Here is a 23415-nt window from a genome sequence, read left to right as displayed (position 1 = left end):
CCAGGTGGGTACTTGAAATATTGGGGGTGGGGTGGGGAGCACTCTGTAAAGTACATGGTTGTCTAAGCACTATGCTGTACACCTGAAACAAATACAGAATAATATTGAAGGTGAACTGTAAATGAAAACAAACATAAAAATTAGTTGCTTAAAGTCAGGTGCCAATTAGAACACCAAGTGCCTCAAAATGCCTTCAACCCAACATAACGTTCTGAGCAGAACACTCCTGGCAGCTGCATAAACAGGATGTCTTAGCAAGGAAGTGTCTGCCAGGGGTTATCAATAGCTCCCACCCCATCTGGAAATCTGAGCAGCGTTAGCACAACCAAAGGAAAAATGAATCACTGGCCAGAAGACCCAGGCTCCTGTCTCCCACCTCCCACTCCCGGTGGACCACGCTTCTGAGTCCGCATCTGAAACATGGGACAGTAGTCCTTTCTTCATCCCAGGGCTGGTGCGTTAAATCACAAAGCGGCAAACCCATCGGTCTCTGGCACATTCAATCAGCAGTGTTCTTACAGCCTAGATTCACCAGGCAGAACAGGACAGTCATAAACGAACCAACAAACAAACGCGGATGACGAAGGCCTGCAGCGTCTCCCAGGGTGTAGCCTACATTCTTGGTTTTGAGAACCCTCCTCCTGAAGCCACATCATATTCTCGAAGACCCGAGGGCAAGCCTCAAAGCCCACATGGCCGGTGCTTACCTCTGCCATAGGCCCGGGCTTTCTTGGGGTTGAGTTTGGGTTTCAGAGGAGCCCCAGGCTTGAGCTTGGCTTTGGGGAACTGGGACAGGTACGTCATCACCGAGTGCTCGTCCACATCCGGGTGAATGATTTCTTCAGGAGTGATGACCTACAACAGCGACACGGAGAGTGTATGCCACAACACATCAAGGTACTGAAGTTTTTACACACGTCTCTTACATACTACAAATAATGAGAAATTAAGTGAACGTCATCAGGCGCTATTCCAAGATCAGTGCGTTTTGACCTTTGAGAGGTGTCTCCATTCCCTCTGGAAGCTGAGGAACTTCTTCAGACAATTCTCTGTGTCATTCCCAGAGTACCTACTTCCCCTCCACCCCCTCCACCCCCAACATAACCCACTCACTCCCCTCATCAAACTTCCCAGTGGGATAAGTACATCAGGGGAGGGGGATGAAGGAACAATTACATATGAGATTAGCACATTTAGAAGCCATTTAAAAAATGGAGAGGTGATACATTTCTGCAGATATTCATCTTAGGAACAAGAGTATTAGTCAAGTTATAACCCATGCTGGCCAGGCAGCCTCACTGCAGGCACTGCAGACTCAGTTCTATCACCTGACCCGGCCCTAAATAGCACCCAAAATCCTCCTGCCCCAACAAGAGGCAAGCCACACCTCTTGGGATGAACAGAAGACTCGGTCTCATGAACCAGGTTAACCAAATGCAGATGAACAACATATGTCCCTAGCTTCCCTGTTCCCGTGGCTAAAAAAACAACAACAAAAAACACACAGGAATCATTCTGATGATTAGCCTGCGGCACCAAAATAGCCATTTGGGTTTGTATAATGTGTTTCATACTATGGAGGACGGGCGGTGATTTGGCGTTTCACCTAGGCAGCTCCTTCAACAACTTAACAGTGCCAACATCACATGAACGTCAAAAGGAGATGGTTTTAGGTTTAAGAGATGAAAAACATAACCACGCCACTTCCTGACGATGGAAAAGCCAAGAAATGGGCCATGAAACAGAGACACGATGCCAAAACCAAACCAAAGAAATAGAGGCAAGTTTTTCTACCTCCCAAGGGATCTCGTTACAAAATGCACTAAACTCAGCTCTGAACACCAATTTAGACCTCAATGAAGCCTGTGGTGAGGTCATCCACCCATGGCACTGGCTACCCACAGCTTTTCTTGACCAGGGCTTTGAACGTGGGAGTCATGGTGTTCAATTGTGAGGAGGAAGGGCTATGTCGACTCCTTGGAAGGGCTTAGAAGAATCACCCTCAATGTGGCTACTGCAGATGGTACCTAAGACTTACCAAGTTCTCTATAATTTCCAAATCCTCTTGTGATATTTCTGTGATAGGATTATGGGCAATACAAAGTCTGCCACAATTTTCATTAATTGTAGGTTATCCTGGTTTACATTTCTTTTAAGTTCTAAGTTCCATGATTTCTTTCCAAAGAGAGTAAAATTTAAAAATTTTTTAAGTAGGTAAGAAGTGTTTAAATATTGACGTCTTATGATCCAACCTCATCATTAGTGTCCTCATTTGCAACCCATTGTCCAAAGGTAGGCTTTGACATTTTTGGAGCAGAAATACTAGAAAATTTGCCACATGTGACCATGAGTAAAGACTTTTGGATGCTCTACAAGGACCTAAGTCAATAAGAACCTATTATTATTGGTAAACTGAGGAAGACGGGAGCGTGCCACAAGCAATACTCTTTGAAGGTTAATGCTGAGGAGGTCAGACTGCCTGCCAGACTCAAAGAAACACCCATCCAGTCCCAGAACAAGCTGGAGGGTGGGAGCAGTGCTCTGGGGCGTGGCATGCATGCATGAGTACCTGTGGGACACCCAGCCAGTCGTCTGCCTGCTGCATAGCTTCTCGTGCATTATCCACGGGCTTTCGTGGATCCCAGGATTCCCAGTCTGGGCACAGACCTGTTAACATAACACAAAAGATGCCGTTAGTATTAGCTGACCGAAGAGATTTTTGAACTTTCCAATGGTGCCAAAGCAGTCTGTCATCAGTAGAAACCATATTCATAATTTTGAATTTTGAACTTTTCCTGGTCTAGTGATATACGGTGCAATATTCTTGTGAAGGCTGGGCAATGGCAACAAGATGATTTTGCCCAACCACAGGCTGAACTTGCTTGAGGTAGGCTAGACTGAGCTATGTTTGATAGGTGAGGCATATTATATGCTTTTTTGAATTTCAGTATTTTCAACTTACAATGGGTTTATGGGAACATAACCCGATAGTACGTCAAGGAGCATTTGACTACACTTTACAGGCAAAAAGTATCATGGGTGTGGGTCTGGAAGGGTAGAACTATTCTGTCTTGGCTGAGAGTCTCCTTGAGGATGTTATCTTCTTGCATTAAGATGGGGCTTAGCCACTCCTTAGAGGTGTGATATAAGCAAACTCAGCCTGTAAAACCATCTGGCCCTAGTGCCTTTTGCAGGAGATATTTTTCCAATCTTCCACTTTCACACTTCTGTACCCTGGTCACCAAATGTGTGGGGTTCACACCAGCTGGGTGTCCTACAATGGACCTCAATTCTGACTATCTACCTGGAGGTAGTAGCATCAGATCCCAAAGCTAAGAGCACAGTCCCACAAAACTGCACTCCCGCTTTCCACCCACCTGCGCTTCTGACTGACCAGATACAAACCCACAACTCCCTCCTGAGGTTTACTTATTTCCTGGAGTGGCTCGCAGAACTCAGGAAAACCATTTACTTACTAGATTGCCAGTTTATTACAAAGGGATACAACTCAGGAATGGAGAGATGGAAGAGATGCACAGGGAAGGATAGGAGAAGGGGGAGGAATGTCCATGGCCTCTCTGAGGGTGCCGCCCTCAGAACCTTCATGTACTCACCCGCCTGGAAGCTCCCTAAACCCCACATTCAGGAATTTTGGGGAAGCGTCATTACTTAAGCTGGATTGATTCAATCCCTGGTCCTAGTGATGAGCTCAATCTCCAGCCCCTCTCCCCTCTCTGGGGGTCAGAAGAGAAAGCTGAAAGTTCCAATCCTCTAATGGGTGGGTTCCCTGGACAACCAGCCCCCTTCTTTGGGGCTTTCCAAAAGTCACCTCTAAACTCAGGTGTGGTTAAAAGACACCATTATCGTGGTTCCTGTCACTTAGGAAATTCCAAGGGTTTTAGGAGCTCAGTACCAGGAACGGGGACAAAGACCAAATTTATATTTCTTATTTTAAGTCACAATATCACAATCCCATTCTTGGATGTATCTAAAAAGACTGAACTAGCATCCTGTATAATTTTAAAAAATCCACTTGCTAAAAGGCCAAACCTAGAATTATCTCAAAAACCTTTGAAAGCACAAGAAGTATTTAGGACTAGAGTAAAAATCCCCACATTTAAACTGGAAAGAGGTATCCTAAAATGAGTCTCCAGATGCAAGCAAGGATGAGAGCACTGGGCAATGGCCGGCTGCTGAGCTCCGAGTTACTTCTGATGACTCCAGCTTACAGAATAAGGCCTAGCACCAGCCCTTCCCCATATCCAACTGACACAGACAGTTCTGCTTTGAGCATGTTGAGAAGCACTAGCTTACTAAATATTAATGGGCCCAGCACATGCATAGCACTCAGTAAATGGAAAATATGGTTATTAGAGTTTTTATTAAAAAATTTTTTGAGCGATACATATAAACATAGGCTCTGGCTTTGCTATTGAGTACGTACCAGCAAACTCTACCCATCAATCTAATCCCTTCATGAGGATAATTACTGTCTTGGGGCATACTCAGCTACTCAGGAAAGGGTGGACAAGGCTCCAACTGGATCCTGACCAAGCCCTATTTCATAGCAACACAGAAAGAAAAGGGCAGAGAAGGCCTTATATAGTCAAGCCAGTGGTCGATAAAAATGGGTACTTTCCGCTCAATCAAAGTTTTTAGATTTTCGTGCCAAGCCACCTAACAGGCCACATGTTTTTGCCAAAGGCTACAGGAAACTAGGCACCAACTGTGGGAAGCAGCTGGACTTTTTGGAGTCTAGAAGCTAAACCCCAGGCCTGGTTCAAGTATTTAGGCCTTCACTGGGAATTTGGATAAATAACTGAATTCAATGCTCAAACAAGTCCACCTATAAGACATGCCTTTGGAAACGTAGACGGAGTCATTTTCAGTGCCTTTCACCATCTTACAATGAGCCAAAACCAGGAGAAATACACCAATCACAGCAAACCTAGCATTCCCAATGAAGACCAAGAAGTTTAGGGCCCATATACCCCCATCCCAAAGAGATGGCTTAGGTAACCACGGGCACTTACCTGGGGCACAGCTGTCTACCAGGGCACCCAGGGCTTTGCCGTCTTGCCAGTTCTGGTTAAAGTTGGTGATGGGCAAATAGGGGATCTTGTTCTGAATCCATCCCAGCAGCCTCTGCTTCGGCGTCTGCTTCTTGGCATCGTCATCCCCTTCATCCTCCCACACGGGCATGGAGATGGAGTAGTGGAGGATCAGGGTCCATACCAGGCCCAGGATGAGCTTCAGGTTCCCATCCACGATGGCTTTGCTATCTGGGGAGAGAGGCCAACGCTTGGTCATTCCTCTGGGCTGCACAAGTGTGAGTCACGCTCTTTGTAAAAAAAGGAAATGAAGTCCTCATCTGTTAGAGAATCGTACTGAACCATGTAAGCGTGAAAGGATACAATGCTGGAATTTGCTTCAAAATATCTGAGGATGGGAATAGGTGAAGTAAGATTCCAAAATGTTTTAAACTGGTGGCCTTGGAACATACAAATGCATTATGCTATTATTTCTGTTTTTGTGTATGTTTGAAATTTCCCATAATAAAAAAAAAGTTTTTAAAAGTCAAGTGTTCGGTATTCCGTTTCAGGGGAAGACCCTTTACCCCATCCTCCTGCAGGACAAACCATGGCTTGTCATTCAATGGCCAGATCTGACGGCTGGTGGCCCTTCCCTCCCACCAGCTCTGTGCCTAGGACTCCTCAGCCTACCACATCCCGCCCAGGACTGTGAGCACCTGCTGGGGAGAAATGGAGCCCTCTTCACCTTGGAGCTCACCTCCCTGTCCCACCCACCCACCCACCACAAGCCATCTGAATGTTGGTTAAAAACACACACCAAACTGCACTTAAAATGAAACCCAGCTACAACCGCATGAAAAATATACTCACATGCTGATAAAGAGGAAATAGCATGCCGCTCAAAACTGAAAGGGCGGGATCTTTTTTTTAATTAACCTGTTCAATGTTACATCTTTTACAAGAAAAGACTCTCCTAAAAGGCCACACCCAAAACCATAAAAACCAAAGGTAATTTCATGGTTGCAGATTCCGTCATAATAAAATCTGATCATGTGAAACCGGATGAGTAAAGATTATCATGAACTGGCTGGTAAGACCAACTAAATTCAAGCAATCCTCTCATTCAAAATCATGGTGCCCGGTGATATTCTCTGTAATGAACTGTATAAATAATGAAAGCCCATGATGTTTTATGTAATAGATTGTATAAATAATAGCTTTTAAGCAGATCTGTCTACATTAACTCACAGGCCCAGTGACAAATGAAAATGCAGGGCTCCTTGTCCAAAAAGTACTAAGAATTTCAAGACGGCAGCAGCAGAGCAATAAAGCAAGCACAGAGCCTTCTGCATACAGGGCCCTGCACAGCTGCACTGCACTGGCCGTGTGACCGTGAAGCCAGCTCTGCTGCCCAGGAGGGCCCATGGTCAATAAACCAGCAACAATCTGCAGGCAACACGGGACACTGCCCAGAACCCTAAGATCCATGGAATTCACCCACCAGACCACACATTTCTCCAGCAGACAGCCTCTGACCATGACTGAATTTGGGGGATTAGGTATCCTATTATGAGGCTGTAAGTGCTACCAACTGATCCTAAGACATTCCAGGTCACACAACTTTCCATGCCAGTTTTCTTTATTCAAGCTAAAGGGAGAAGAGTGGGGTGAGGGGAGGGAGGAAGTGAATGCTTATAGATAGTTAAGGTAACAGGGGTGCAAAGGTAGCGGGGAGGAGCTGGCCTTGAACAGGCCCAAGTCTCATCCAGCCACAGGCATCAGTCTGCAAAGTTCAAACTTCCCTCAGTCGTGCATTAAATGTTTTTCAAATGCAAACTTGCAGATTTCTTTCACAAATCAAACCATGAAACCAGTCTGCTTTGTCTTTACCCAGCTTATGCATGCATGCTGGTCTCAAGGAATGAGACGTGAATCTTTTTCAAAAAGATTTGGGGGGAAATATGACCCAGTAAAAGTCTGAGCCAAATTTCTGAAAAATACAATGCCCAGAACTTCTGTTTCCAATGAATGTGAGGTGGGTGTCCAAATGGGGAAGCCCCCGTTAAGGTCGCACTGGGATAAACGATACTTTTGTCCTGCTGGTCTAAGAGGCTGGAGGGACGGCCATCCTCACTCCGAGAGTGATTTTGACAGGTGATGACGGTTCAAGTGCTTCAAGGTTCAAATGCTTCCCCGAACTCTTGGAACCATAAGAAGATGGTGACCTGCCCAGGCCTCCCCCATCCCCACCCACATGAAATGGGAGACTCCCAACACCTTGAAAATGAAATGCCACACAGCGTCACGGTGCCGACGTCTGACCAGCACAGCAGGTCACAGAATTTCCGGACCCGAGTGTGTTCTGCGATGTTTATGCCGAGTGTGGAGGCAGAGGCGTCAGCCAGAAGCCTCTCTGGCAGGAGAGCTAGTGAGCCTCTTTCAGGAACACAACAAGCCAACGCCACCACGCCCACCCCACCTCCTGGAATCTGCTGAGATTGGCAGGGGGTTGGAATCGGTCCACAAGTTTCAACTCCCCAAATCACAACCAATCACAATCCCCACGTAACTGGTCCTGGCTCTGGGCAACACTGACCCTCAAACCACATCCACCTTCTGGAAGTACTTAAAATCAACCCAGCATTGCTCAGAAGTGAGGGCAGAGCACCCCCTCCCCTCCATTTTTTTTTTTTTAATAGCTAGAAAGTTAACTTGAGCTACTGCAAATTCTAGGGTGGAATGTTTTCACGTCATTTCAGCACATCAGTTCTCCAGGCCTTGTTAAGCAAAATTCTGGAATGGACGCATTTACGGGGGTGGAAAGCAGCTATTTTTAGGCCATCTTCAGAAGGATCTTGGAAACAGCGCTTCTGTGAGCAACTTCTGCAGAGGTTAAGGGTGTGGTGATCTTTCATCTCTCTACTGTATCAGGAGGGTCGGATCCACACAACCGTCTATGCACCTACTATGTGTACTGTGCGGACCTTCTCTCCTGGCTGCACCAATTAACCGGGGCAAGGGGGCGGGCCCGGGAGGACAAGCCTGAGCAGACTCCATTCCACACTTCCGCTCTCCTAGGTAAGCAGGTCACAGTGCAGCTCGCTATGGGGTCGGAAATAGCCACATGCCTGTGCAGGAATCAAGGAGGGGTAGGGGTTTCAGAAAACCTCCTTCTGCTGTGCCTGGGACAATTTACCCCCCACACTCAGCACACGACTCGGCCATCTGGGGAGATACTGCCACAGGCTCTGCTCCCTGCCCTCTCGTCTCTGTTACCCACTGAGAGGCACTGTGGCTAGTGCAGGCTCTGGAACCAGCAGCTCGGCTAGAAATGTCACTTTGAACAATCTGGCCACCCTCTCTGGGCCTTATTTCTCCTCACCTACCAAAGGGCGATGATCACAGTCAACACTTCACAGGGCTGCGGTAAGAGTAAGTGGGTCTGCCCGGCCAGCGTGGCTCAGTAGTTGAGCATCGACTTATGAACCAGGATGTCATGGTTCGATTCCTGGCCAGGGCGCATGCCTGGGTTGAGGGCTTGATCTCCAGTAGGCGGTATGCCGGAGGCAGCCAATCAGTGATTCTCTCTTACCATTGAAGTTTCTATCTCTCTCCCTCTCCCTTCCTCTCTGAAATACATATATTATTATTATTAGTTTTTAAAGAGCAAGTGGCAAAGAATGTCATGAGCAAAACACCATGTCTGGTACGCAGTAGGCATTAATGTTACCTCCTTCCCCTACTTCATTCATCCAACTTCCTAGTACCTGCTATGTGCCAAACACTTTTCCCCAGAACCAGAAGCCAGAAGCTATAATCCCAGTGTTGTGTGCAAGAAGAAAGCAGAAGGAAAAAAGTACCTTGTGAATTAACAGGAGGATGAAATGTTTAATATGTCACTTCTCTGAGTCAAGCAACTCATAGGTCATGAGACTTTGCGGTCCCTCGTCTCTGGTTCCAAGAGGAGGCTGAGACACAACATTGAACATATAAGGACACGTGAACCCGGACGTGTAAGGGAGGCGCACAGGGGGACACATCTGAGCTGAGTAGTTTAGGAGACCAACGTGGCCTGAGAGGGCAGCCAAAGAGGAACCAAGAGTCACCCAGGAACAGAACTACTGGCCATGCATCAGACCTTCCTAAAGAGAATATGGTACAAAGAGCAGCCCACCTGGGCCAGGTCTGGCTCCTCCTGGACGTCCTGGCTTCACACTGCCCGGGGTTCACCTTCCCTCCTTGGCCCCGGCTCGCCTGGCCTGGACCTCTCCCCCCAGCCCCTCTCTAGACCAGGCTACTGCCCTCCTCTTTCAGTGCACCTGCAACTGTGCTAAAGCCACCTGGGCTGGTCTGCCTCCTCCGCTCAGCGTCAGCTCCACAAAGGCAGGGATGAGTCATTTTGCTCCCTGCGGGTCCCACAGCCTGGACACCTGGACCAGCTGCCACACACACACCTCCCTACCCTCACACCCCCAGTGCTGAATGACAGGCAGTGCTGCCTGCTGGAGAGAGGATACAGAACGTGCATGGACTTCTAAACTGTTCCAGACCAGGCCACCTCTGAACCCCCAGCAGACAGACAACACAGCATGTGGCACCGAAGGGAAGGCCGGGACAGTTCCTTAGGGGTACAGGCCCTGCCACCATACAAGCCGTGGGACGCTGGCCAAGCAATCCAATCCCTGTATGCCCCTATTTCTTTATCTGCCAATTGGGGATAATGTTGGAACATGAGCGGAGGGCTACTCAGAAGGCTAAATGTGATAACACATTTGAGCACTCAGTCCTCCACACAGTTTTCAATAAATGCTAGTATTCTTACCACCATGGACTTCAGCATGCTTTTATGACGCTTGAGACAAAAAGGACAAAGGTAGGAGGGAAAAGTGAAAGCTTAGCTGTTACAGGTGGTGACCTACATGTCTGCACTGGGGTTTCCTATCAGCCCTGACTGCCTGGGTGAGCTGACAGCAGCAGCATCCTGTGAAAGGGCACCCCCTCTCCACCCTCCACGGCTACCCCACAGGGCAGAGCTCCGTCAACTGGACCCAGAACCCATTGGCAGACCCAGTGCTCACTGACATCCCGGGTGGGCTGTGCCGCTTTTCTCCGTCCTGCCTTATTTTCCAGCCTGAACAAACCCTGGCCAAATTGTAGGCCTCGGTTGTCCCAACAAGAGAGTGCCCTGAACTAACAGGAGGCAGTTTACCAATCAAAACCTAGCCCAGATGCCACTCACTCCTGAGGCCGTGTTGAGGAGGACCGTCTCAGTCATCTGCCCAGAATGGGGGTCACATTTCTGGGGGTGCAACAGTCCTCCCATCCACTCAGCAAGGATAGACTGTGCACCTTGGCTCAGGTGCCCAGAGGTCGCTGGGCAGGGTGGAAGAGAGCCAGGCTGGCTTCGCTCCAGGGCCTCGAACCAACAAAGGACAAGAATTACAACCAGGTGACTCACTCCTCTGATGACTGAAGGATATCTGTGGCTAAAGCCACTAAAATCCTTCCCCCTCGTCTCCCAGGCACGCAGCTTCCTACTAGATTACCCTTCCCAACCTCCCTTGCAATTTGGTGGTGTGGTTGCCTCACCAATTAACCGTGAGCACAAGGAAGCACTCCATCCCTCGGAGCCTTGGGCAGTGGGTGTGCCTTGTCCAAACTCTCCCCGCTACTGCCAGCCAGAGTGCCTAACATCACAGTCACTTAGCTTCAACTTGCCCTAGGAGAGGCCGGGCAAGGTGATGGGAGGAACCTGGGATCAAGAATGGGGTGCCCCACCAACCTGAAGACTCAAAAAGCCACTGTTGTTTTTTAATCTATTTGTTACAGCAGTTTAACCACAACAAGAGGACAGGACGTTCTGGGCCTTGAAGACACATGGGTCTATTTCCATTGGCAAGGTAAAATACAAATACAGGGCACAGTAAAGTGAGAGTAGATTGGGGCACTGGGTCAGCTGGATTTCCGATTCACTTTCCTGCTCATGAACTACTCAATAATAACAAAGGAACTGTGTGAATTAACAATTTTTACATATCACTATGCCAGGGTTCAGTTAATAAAAAGCTCACCCAGCCCTGGCCAGGTAGCTCAGTTGGTTAGAGTGTAGTCCCGCTATGCCAAGATGTGGGTTCGATCCCAGGTCAGGGCATATACGAGAGTCAATCATGAAGGCATGGATGGGTGGAACAAGTTGGTGTTTCTCTTCCCCTCTTTTCTCCATCTCTCTCTCTCTCTCTCAAAATCAATAAATAAAATTTTTTAAATAAATTCATTCAGAAGGTCTTTTTATGTTACAAATTTTTCAAGAGATGATACAATTGACCAGGGGTGGCAAATGGTGTTGGCACGAGGGGTGAAAACTCAGGGTTTTGAGAAAGATTCTGGGGCCATATCTGGATTCAGCAAGAAAGACTGCCAAAATGGATCACCAATGTCTGCCATGAAGAAGGCATGGGAATGGATGTTCGCAAGGAAGACTACTGTGCAGATTAGCAATGTCTCCCCTGGGCAAGGCATGCAGTGGCAGCCGGGATTTCTCTGCCACAGAACTGAGTAAACATTCCCAAACCACTGATTTGAGATTTCTACTATAGGCAACTACACATCTTTATACATAACCTCAGACTGCAAATCTCCACTTGGCCAACCATTCCTTCTGTTCTCTCTCACTTGCTGGACAATTTTTTTCTGAAATAATTGGAGCAAATTATTTCCTAAATACCTTCTTTTTATTTTGGTATAGAGCAGTGGTTTCTCAACCTTCCTAATGCCGCGACCCTTTAATACAGTTCCTCATGTTGTGGTGACCCCCTATTTCATTGTTACAAATTGAACATCATTAAAGCATAGTGATTAATCACAAAAACAATATGTAATTATATGTGTGTCTTCCGATGGTCTTGCGACCCCTGTGAAAGGATCGTTCGACCCCCAAAGGGGTCGTGACCCACAGGTTGAGAACTGCTGGTATAGAGTGTTTGGAGGACTTTCAGCTTGTGGACACTATGGTGATAAACTGCTCCATAATTTATCCCAAATGCCCTATTTTCTGGCTAAGAGGCATCCTTTAGTTAAAATCTGCATTTGCATCATCATCACCCAGTGGGCTTTCTTTTCAATGTCACTTTTGAAAAAACTGTTACCACTTTTGAGAATTACTTAATATCTAGCAAATAAGCCGCATTGGACTAAAGGAGATGGTCTTCTTAAAGGGCCTAGTACTTAGTCTCTTCCTACTTAGTGCTACTGCAAACGCCTCCAAAAGTTAGACTAAGGTTAAAGAAAGAAGGAAAAAGGAAGAACACCCCAAAGGGCCCAAGCAGTGCATTCTAAACTAGGTTTTTTTTACTTCAAAGCCACAGGTCATTGTTGCTTTCTGCTGCTGCCACACAGTTGTCCTGGGCGACTAGCAGGACAAGGGCCCACTGGACTGAGCATGGGGCAGAGGAGCCCCGAGTCCCCACTGGGAGGCTTGGGTAAACCCCAGCGCGAGCTCACAGGGCCGCAGCATGGTGGTGTCTGTCCCTCGCTCAGAGCTTCCAGCCACAGCTGCTCTGGGAACATGCCCAGCTGAAATAATAAACGCTGGCTGCAAACAGAGGGCTTTGTCACCTTTTTACGCCGGCTCAGTCTGTCATGTGGCAAAGGCTGAAACACAGCTCACCGTCTACCCTGTGCACGCGTGCGCAGCCCACGGGGAAGCCCGGGAGGAAAGCAGTGAGGGCAGGAGGACCCACACAGGGAAGACTCCTAAGCGCCTCCTCTCTCTACATCAACAGCAACCGACACAGGACAACAGCTCTGTCAACCAGACCTCCCCTCCAGGCTGGACTGGTGCCACAGCCTCACCTCATGTGACCCTCTCAGCAACACTCCAAGGTCATGGTTAATCCCATTTTACAGATGAGAAACAGAGGTCCACAGGGGCACTTGCCAAAAGTCACAGAGCGGAGAGCCTAGATGTAAACCCAGTTCTCTCTGGTGCCGGAGCCCAGACTCACCCCCTGCCTCTCTGAACACACACTATGTCACAGGGCTCCACCTGGTGCGTGCAGCGTGACTCTCATCCCACAGACAAGGAGACTGGATGCCAGGAGGGAACCCAGCCCCAGGCCCCATGGCCAGGAAGTGGCCGTGCTTGTGAGGGGAAGCCAGGCAGAACCTCTGAGCGCCTAACTGCCCCGTCATGCCCACCATCCCCAAACTGCCAAGGTTCTGGAGAACGTGGTTGTCAGACGGCAGGGAGAGCGACAGTACAATGACTGCGGGTGCAGGCAGGAGTCGGAGCCGCATCGTTTAGTCACTACCCCTTGTCTGACCGTAACTCTCAGCTCCCACCACAACTAGGACTGGATTTCTACCCCTGGCCCTGCATCTGGGAGACCCGCCATCCAGGACCCACTACTCTGCCCAAACCTATTAACCTGTGTTTTCCCTGGGAAGTAGGAATTAGGGTCACTCATAAGACTAAACATTAAGTTAGGAAAGCTCAATTGTCCTATTCATCTGTTCTTCTTACATCCAAACAATAACTTCCTAACTGCCTACCGAGGACCAGGCTCTGTGTCAAGTACAAGTTATGCTTTTAAGTAAGAAAATAAGTTAGACTGGCTTTAAAACACTCCACAAAGAGATGACATTATTATAATGAAAACCACTGACTCCCCCCGCAACCCCCCAGGGTAAGACACTGAAGATCTTTAAGGGAAAAAAACAAAAAAAACCTTTTGCCGTGTGTGTGTGTGTGTGTGTGTGTGTGTGTGTGTGTGTGTGTCTCTCTCTCTCTCTCTCTCTCATGCTAGGCCATGTTTGGGGGGAGGGGGGGCTTCTCCCTCTTTTATAATTAAGACTAGAAGTTAAAAAAAATAATGATGAAGAATAGGGAAGGCATTTACCCTTCCACCGCAAACTTGTAAAAGCTGAGCCTTGTTACAAAATCAGATCAAGGTGACCTCCTCCGTCTGAGAGGGGAGAGACCAGTTTGCATTTCGCCCCCATACCTCACTCACCTTATGTTACCACTCACACACGCCTAGGGAAATGGCAGTTGCCCAAAGGCTGTGAAATCATAAAAGGAGCAAAACTCCCAATTTAAAGTCTTGAAAGGGAACCAAGCTGAAGAAAATTCCAAATAATTTATAACTGCTGGCTCTTACCATCATCAACAGAAAGTGGATGAAGTTGGAGGAAAGGAAATTCTCAAAGGACAGATATGGGGACATGTTCCCCACTTTACCTGTATTGAACTTTTGTGGGGGTTTTATTTTTATTTATTTAAATATATTTTTATTGATTTCAGAGAGGTAAGGAGAGAGAGAGAGATAGAAACATTAATGATGAGAGAATCATTGATCGGCTGCCTCCTGCACACCCCACACTGGGGATCGAGCCCACAACCCAGGCACCTGCCCTGTCTGGGAATTGAGCCATGACCTCCTGGTTCATAGATCGACGCTCAACAACTGAGCCATGCCGGCTGGACTGTGGGGTTTTTTAAAACATATTTTTATTATTTCAGAGAGGAAGAGAGAGGGGGAGAGAGATAGAAACATTAATGATGAGAGAATCATTGATTGGCTGCCTCCTGCAAGCCCCACACTGGAGACTGAGCCTGCAACCCAGGCCTGTGCCCTGTCCAGGAACGTGTGACCTCCTGGTTCATAGGCTGACACTCAACCACTGAGCCACACCAGCCGGGCACTATATTAACACTTTTGAACAGTTCCTCCCTGTACCTGCTCAGCTGAAGGCTCAAATTTGTACCCCCAGATTTGGACCTTCACCCCACAATCACATGAGAAGACCTCCAGATACACCAACACCCAAGTGTAAAGAGCATGGGGGGAGAGAGGAGGTAGGGGTGCAGGACTGAACCCACTCAAACAAAGGAGAGCTCACTTGCTGAAATAATTAGTACCCAAGTAACCCAGAGGTCAGGGACACTAAGTGAGTTAGTGACGGGCCGTGAGAGCTCAGAGCCCTGCTTTCCCCGCCAAGCACAGCCTCGTGTGGCCCTGGGACTGGGGTGGGTCACTCCCCGGCTCTGCTGTCCATCTCACCTGTGAGGTGAGAGTCATAACTGGACTCACCTCATGGAATAGCTATGAGGTAATGTAGTGAAGCAAGTAGCATTCTGCCTGATGATGCTTCCCCACAGTGGGGCCTATTACAACCATTGTATTTATGTAATACTATACACACAAATTTGGGGACTAACGGTGCCCCGTTAGCATTGTGAAAGATCCAATCAACTCTCCTCAGAGCCAAATACCCGAGAACTCAGGCTTCCAGCACAGACAAGCATTCCATCTGCTAACAACCACAAGAGCCGGCCCATCAGGGACCGGGATTAGAGCTGATAGAATCAAGATGTTCTCTGCTCAGTGGGCTGCTGGATGAACTGGCGGTCTGCTGAAATCTGCAGGCCACCCCAGCTCCTCTAGCAGATTCCTGAGCAGTCTGCAGGGGCCGGGCCGGCTGCTGCTGACAGAAAATTAAACGCAAGGTCAATACATTCAATTTGAAGCACAAAGTATTCAAGAACGTTCCCGAACATGATTTCTTTTTCGAATGTGAGGAGGGAGAGGTTTGGTACTAAAGTGATCTGTAACCATGAAAGCAGCTCATTAGTATAACTTAAGGGGGGGGAGGGGGGGAGCTGAAAACAACTTAAGTGCCTTCCCATGAACAAGTGGTTAAATACACTTTACAGAACGGCCAGGGAAGCGAACCACAGGCTGCTGTGTAAAGAATGAGGAGCTGTTTGTTTCAGGAGGAACAGGCCTCCATGATATATTAAGGGAAATGGAAAAGGTGTAGAAAACTATCGGTCGAGGTATTCTATTTTTGAAAAGGCCTGACTGCATCTGAAGGAAAGGGTATGGAAACACGCACACCAAGCCGCGCTCACTGGCTCTCTGGGAAGAAGGCTCGGGGACGGCAAAAGACGGGCTTTCTTTTTCTGTTATTACATACTGTGTTGTTTGAATTCCTTTTTTAAAATTTTTTGAAACTGATTTGAGAGAGAGCAGAAGGGAGAGAGAGAAACACTGATGTGTTGTTCTCCCACCCATGCAGGGGATCAAACCCACCATCCTGGCACATCGGGATGATGTTCCAACCAGCTGAGCTATCGGCCAGGGCTGAATTTTTTAACTTAAACTGCATACATTACTTTAAAAAAATTCTTTGACACCCCCCCCCCACTCCCCCTCAAAAGAAAGAAACCTAGTAATGTATATGTTAAGGAACTCTTCGTTTGAACAAAATTGCTCATCAGGCTCTACAGGTCCCATGTGGGAAAACTGACAGGTTTTATGAAATGATGATGATGATGAAAGCAACATGTATGGGAAGTTTGCATTTGAGTCAAGTGGTGGATGGGGGGATTACCTAATTGGGCTCATAGGTGCATAAACTCTTTCTCTCCAAGAGACAAGAAACTGGCCGCCGCCCGGCTGGCGTGGCTCAGTGGTTAAGCATCGACCTATGAAGCAGAAAGTCACAGTTCAATTCCCTGTCAGGGCACATGCCCAGGTTGCTGGCTCCATGCCCAGTGTGGGGCGTGCAGGAGGCAGCCGATCAATGATTCTCTCTCATCATGGATGTTACTATCTCTCCCTAGCTCTCCCGTCCTCTCTGAAATCAATAAAAATATATTTTAAAAAAATAAGAAAGAAACTGCTTGTCGACACAGTGCCCTCGCTTTTGGGTAAAGAAGCATATGATTCATGTACGATGCTACTTGTCAACAAGTAAATGAAGGCTTTGTGGGTTTGCATGGCTGTCCCTCCGGAAGTCTCCTTTGCCTGACTTTCACACAGTGGCCATCCAAACGCCCTCCCATTGCTCAGCCAGATGTACTGTTCTGGACAGGCAGTCTCCCTGCCTCAGGAGGTGGCCTTTGCAATTTCAAATCACTTGCCACAAGAGTGCAGGTGTGGAAGAATACATTGCTTTTGGGCATGTTTTTCAAGCCAACGAACCAACCAAATACAACAACAAAACCACTCCCCCACCTTCCTGATCCCTTCATTGTCCCTCCCCAGCCCCTCAGTGCTCTTGCCCTGAGGCAGAGGCCCAGCCTCTCAGTGATACAGGATGAACTCTCACAGCTGCCTTGTGAGCCACCACTATCAGCCCCTTTTCCCAGATTTAAAAAAACACGCCACAGGATAAGCTGATAAATGAACCCCAAAGTCACACAGCTCGTAAGTGGTGAGGTTGGGATTTGAATTTAGGCCATCCAACTCCAGAACCTGCTGTTGACATTCAGCCTGGAGGCCCGGATGGGCTGCACAGGAAGAGGCCCATACATGGACATAATGGTGATTACCAAAACTGGCCAACGCCAAAGAGGAAATAAGTGTCGAGGCTTACATCATCCTCCTAAAAGAGATTTATCGCTGTGCCCCTGAACTCTGTCGCACGATAAACGGCCGTGGCAGTAAGATAAACAGACCAAGCACATAGCAGGTCAGCTTTGCTGCTAAAATGGGAACACATTCTAACATTCCTGAGGCACACTGCCCAAGTGCAGGGCAAGCAAGTGACACAGGCTAAACATCCACCACCCCAACCACAGCTGCCGTCGATGCCGCACACACACAGCCCGAGCAACTGTCTTCATTGCCAGCTCTCTGTCTAGAGTCCATGCTTGAGTCAGAAGATGTGTGCCGGCCCGGCACGAACACCAGCTCTACCTAACCTTGGCTCTGAGGGGCACATTCTCAAACCTGGCCCTCTCCTCCTGCCCCTTGGTCCATCTCCATCTCCTTAAATCAACTCACCTTTCCTTTTTGCCTAAGACTGATTTTTTTCTATAAACACAGACAAGCATTCCATCTGCTAACAACCACATAAACCAGCCCATCATGGACCAGGGATTAAAGCTAGAAAGCTGGAATTACATACATAAAAAGCAACTAGTGCCTCAAATACACACACACACACACACACAGACACACAGATACACACACACACACACACACACACACACACACCCCACGTGTGAAAATACATAACTGTTACAATTTTAAATGTAGGGCATATAACACCTTAAGCAACACCTTAGAAAAGACTATCCTAGATGTTAGCTAGTTTCCCGAGACTACAGGGTTGCTCTGGTCAAATAAGCTAGAGACATATGGAGCTGAACAACTTTGAACTGTGCAGGATCTCTCAGAGCCTTTAATATGCAAATGTACACTGACCATCTCCAAAGGGGCCCTAGGGTGCCACACAGCATTTCCCAACTTGATTATACACTAAGGAATTTTTTTAATACTACCTCAAAGGGCACTAATATTCTCCAGAAGATACTATGGGTAATTCTTCCTTAAATTGCCCTTCTCCTGGTCTCTCCCATAAGCTGGAGGATTACGTTTTTAAAAGAAGCAAGTAGCCTGGCCAGGAGTGGCTCAATCGTTGAGTGTCAACCTACGAACTAGGAGGTCACAGTTCAATCCCAGTCAGGGCACATGCCCAGGTTGCCGGATCCATCCCCAGTGTGGGACGTGCAGAAGGCAGCCAATCAATGATTCTTTCTTATCATTGATGTGTTTATATATCACTCTCTCTCCCACGCCCTTCCTCTCTGAAATTAATAAAAACATATTTTACAAAATAAGTAAATAAAAATAAAACAAGCAAGTATGGGGGTGAAGAAGACAGACCAAAGACACAAAAGGAGGGTGACAGGAAATAAATTACAGAGGCTACAACTGTTCAGTGGCAGCGATTAAGAAACTAAAACCCTGCAGATAAAGGACGATAAACGCGGGCTCTCAAAACACGGTTCCTAATCAAGGGAAGCACACCCGTTAACCACGTGCTTATGAAATTCTGGTGATAACCAACTCACTTAAAAACCACACTAAAAAACATCTTATTGTTCCAGCGCAACATATAATCCTTGGGCACAGGCAATGGTTGAGAGGAATCCAGGCCAAAACCAATCTCCTCCTTCCCGGGTTTGCTTTAGAGCTTCCACTGACAAGATCTTCCTCCCCAGACAATGTATTGCCAAGTGGGAAGAGTCAGAGACGGAACCGGTAATTTGGACCACCGCTTGAGATGGCAGAAAGAGAGGAAGTCGTCCTGATGTGAGGAACCGGAATATCAAATTATGTGAACAGGGGATTCCTCCAAAACCTCCACTCGGTTGACACTTAGCTCTTAAGTTCCTATGAGGAGTTGGGGGACAACTTGGGAAAAGTTAATAAAATTTCCGTGAGAACTGAAGCACATCCAAGTAGCATTGCTAGTGCTTCTTAAGGATAAACCAGTCATCAGCACAGTAATAACAGCAATGAACCACACAGCTGGAGTGCTGGCCAAACCCACTCTCTAAACTTCTGTGTAGTACTGGATCCAAATCTGAGATTTAGTCACCTGTAATATAAATGTCCTAGGACGGTGGTTGGCAAACTGTGGCTCGCAAGCCACCAGTGGCTCTTTGGCCCCTTGAGTGTGGCTCTTCCACAAAATACCATGTGCGGGCACGCGCGTACAGTGCGATTGAAACTTTGTGGCTCATGCAAAGAAGTCGGTATTTTACCGCATGTGGTATTTTGTGGAAGAGCCACACTCAAGGGGCCAAAGAGCCTCATGTGGCTCCAAGCCGCAGTTTGCCGACCACTGTCCTAGGACAAAGCTGAGCTCGTCTTTAGCGTCATTGTGATCCTAGTGCCTAGTATGATGCCTGTCAGATGGCAGAAAGAAGGGGAAAAGTGCGGAGAGGGGGAGCTATCATCTACTGCCCAACCAACAACCACCCACCGTCAATAAACCGTCAACCAGCCAACTTAACCAGCCAACCACTAATCAACAAACCTACCAAAGAGCACCCACCACTCAACCAACTAACTATCAAACCCGACTGGACGGAGCCTTTGACCACACTCTCCCCCAAAACCCACTCTCCTCCCCAGTCCTGGCTGGTTACCTCTAAATTGATCCCCAGCCCAGCAGTCATCAATTAATGTCAGGCCCTCTTTACCGACCACTCCATCTAAGCCCACACGTCAGCTCTTCCCCAATCTCCCCACTGGCTCTAGCAAGGCCACGCAGACCCCTCCGCCAGGCACAGCTCCTTCTCAGCAAACAATTCCAAAGTTGGTTGGAGGCAGATGGGGAGATTGGTCCCAAAACATAAGAAAACTGAAAGAAACTGAAGTTAATAAATGTTTTTTTAAGTGCCTGAATTTAAAATTGTATCTTTTCCACTAGTGGCTTACATTCAGTATTCACGAAAACTGTGTTACATTTGAAAACGAATTTACAGGTTAGTTTTTTCACATTCCAAGAACTCCCAAGTGTGCATACGACAGCTAAGACACCAGTCAAAGAGTCACGGCCAAATAATAAAACAAAGCACAAATATAAATAAAGGCAAAACAATTTTTTTAAACTTTCAAATTATTTTACAGCAATATACACAAACACACACTTTTTTTTTTTAAAGTATAAGAGGTAGGTGTGTTTTATTGTAGTTGATACGATAGATTTAGGGCCTAAGGTCTTTAAACATTCCAGCATTCCGGACAAAGTCCGCATTCGGCAGGGTCACAACGCCCCTCACAGCTGACCTCTGTCTCCCCAGCCTGCCCTCACCCCACGCCTCTACATGCCCTCCCCTGTGCTCCTGCTGCTGGTAGAAAACCTGAGTCCATGAGCCTCCAGGTCTCTGCACAAGCTGCTGCCTCTACTCAGAATGGTAGAAAGAGGGGAAGCTGCCCTGATGTGGGTAATTGGAATATCAAATTAAATGAACAGGGAAACCTGTTTCACAAGAAAGAGTGCAGGCTTCAGAGAGCCAGACGGGTCCAGAACACACCGAGTCAAGAACTCGGGCTCCAATTCATAATTTTTAGAACCAAGAAGTGAAAAGACTTCAGTGATGGACTGGTTTTGTTCAATGGACCACAGGTTAGTGGGACTGTCCCTGCTGGGACAAGCCTCAGTCACCTTTCATGGGGGCCCCGGGAGGTCACTGCAAATGGGTCTCTCCCCGAATCTGGCCCACCCAAGTTATCCTCTCAGGCCATAAATGCAATCACTTATTACTCCCAACTTGAACACTTTCTCTTGCTCCCTATGGTCTACAAAAGGGGTTGGCAAACTTTTCTGTAAACGGCCAGATAGTAAATATTTTGGGCTTTGTGGGCCATACAGTCTCTGTAGCAACTGTTCAACTATACCATTCTGGTGAGAAAGTGACCACAGGCACTATGTACATGAATGGGGGTGGCCTGTGTTCCAATACAACTTTATTTAAAAAAACAGGGCCGGATTTGGCCCACAGACCATAGTTTGGACTACAGCACCACTGTTCAACAGAACTTTCTGGAGACGATTGAAATGTTTTATATGTACACTGTCCAATATAGCAGCCACAAGCCACACATGGCCATTGAGCGCTCCAAATGTGGTTAGTATGACTGAGGTGCTAAATTGTACATTTTACTTAATTAAATTAATTAATTTAAACTTAACTAGCCACATGTGGCTAGTGGACAGCACAGCCAAATTGAGGCTCACTGACATCTCCCTTTTGAGGTTCTACACAACCCGGCCAACATCACATGGATGATCCCAACCTCACCAAAGGCTAAGCACCCAGGCCGGTCAGTGGGTGGTCCCGGGCGCCCTCACATTCCTGCACTTTCCACTCTGAGCCCGTCTTTGCCCGAGCAGTTCTGCAGCCCAGAACATCCTCTGTCTCCTGAATCTGCCCCTTTAGATGGCACCGTTCACCAACCCCATCTTTACCACAGCTACCTGTCACCCTGGATGAAATGTGCCGCACTCCACGCCTCTCTGGGAGGCACTGTAAGGAGCCTTGTCCTATAAAACATGCCACAGCGACTTGTGTACACATTCTCTGTCTTTTCTTCTTCATGCTAGATATTTACAGATAAGCTGTCTCTGTAGCATGGGGCCTTTAAAATTAATAATGCGCTAAATTTATAAAATGAGCACACTTCAATTATAGCTGAGTACCTAATACAGGCTGTCAGAAAAAACTTCTTTCTAAAATTAATGCTTATCTGAAACGTGTTTTTATGAAGGGCTGGAGACGAGATTTAGGTAGAAAGTCAGAAGCCCAGATGGATTTCAGGTCTACAGTACAGAGGGCTATGGCCAGCTGGGTTTTCCTGCTGTAAAATGGGTTGACAATGTCTGCCCCTGGCAGGAATGGACAGTACTTAGCACAGTGCCGAGAGAGAGATAAATGGCAGCTTCCCAGCAGACACAAATGCCCATGAACCCAGGGAATAGAGGAGGCATGCCCACTGGATGTGGCCGAGGTGGAAGTGCAGAAACACCAGGGTGACGGTGGGAGCCCAGCACCAGCCTTTGGTCTAACTCAGGGTGGGTGGGCATGGCCTTGACCCAACAGCTGTGCTCCCGTCCTCTGACCACACTGATCACCCAGCACCGAAGTCGCCGGTGCGGGTCAGTGCCCATGGAGGGCATGCGCCAGCCCGAGAGCTATGGAGCTGGGTGCTGCTGCGCTGACCAGATGCCCTCTCGTAAATGTCAAGGCCACTGCACACAAAACAGTCTGTAAACTGCAGCCCTTGCAGCTTCTGGGGATTCTCTGAACAGATAAGAAATCTGGCCGCTCATTATCCTGTTTTTTTCTGACCCAAGGCACCGTTTCCCCTCTTACTCAGCTGTCTTACTCACCAGGCTGGGTGCCAAGTGACTGGACCATTGTTAGCAATCAAATCCGCCCTCACAGGGAGAGGGAGGGAGACCAGCCACCTCGAGGGAATTCAAAAGAAGGCGCTGGGGCCATTTTAACCCTGGTTACGCAGAATGGCTCTGAAGGATGGCCGCCCTGTTGGAAGTCCTTAATCTGAAGGAGTCCCGGTCGCCGCATATGTTGGCACTGATGTACAGGAAGTGTTTTTTCTGGACCGTCACCAATGTTCCCTATTTATAAAACACCCCATTGCCATCCATTCCCATTATATTCAAAGTGAGAGTGAATAATGTGAGCCTCTCCCCTCGATGCCATCCATCCGGGTCAGGGCTGCTGTTCACGCTGCGACCTCGGGCCACCTCAGGCCTCGCTTGTCCAACGCCCTTCTCCAGCCTCAGCACTGCGGCTGCTCACAGAAACCACTTGAGTCTCAACCCTGGCTGTGCACTGGAACCATCCAGGAAGCCTTTAAAAATAAAACAAAAAGCACTGCCCCTTCCCAAAAGAAAGCACAATGAGTGTTTCTTGGGGGTCAGGCCGAGGTATCGGTAATTTTTAAAGCGTTCCAGCTGGTGCAGCCACACAGCCAGGGTTCACACTGTTGGCAACCAGACCTCACACGAATTTGATCACCAAAATCGTGACCCAAGAGGCCAACCTTCAACTGCA

General features: G+C 47.8%; 1 protein-coding gene across 6 annotated transcripts in view; it reads right to left on the bottom strand.

Moving 5' to 3' along the window:
• Positions 1-23415, bottom strand: part of FLNB (filamin B) — a 133958-nt gene that overhangs the window by 76854 nt on the left and 33689 nt on the right. For all 6 annotated transcript variants that reach the window (XM_006779108.2, XM_006779110.2, XM_006779112.2 and 3 more), the window contains exons 2-4: positions 5034-5282; positions 2570-2667; positions 708-855 (exon numbers count right to left, since the gene is read on the bottom strand). In XM_006779108.2, coding sequence (XP_006779171.1) covers positions 708-855; positions 2570-2667; positions 5034-5282 — 495 coding nt within the window. The remainder of the gene's footprint in view (positions 1-707; positions 856-2569; positions 2668-5033; positions 5283-23415) is intronic.

This window comes from Myotis davidii, unplaced genomic scaffold (genome assembly GCF_000327345.1).
Source record: "Myotis davidii unplaced genomic scaffold, ASM32734v1 scaffold189, whole genome shotgun sequence".
In the NCBI taxonomy this organism is placed as follows: Eukaryota; Metazoa; Chordata; class Mammalia; order Chiroptera; family Vespertilionidae; genus Myotis; species Myotis davidii.
Note: the sequence above shows the minus strand (reverse complement) of the source record. Positions and strands in the feature narration are given on the sequence as shown.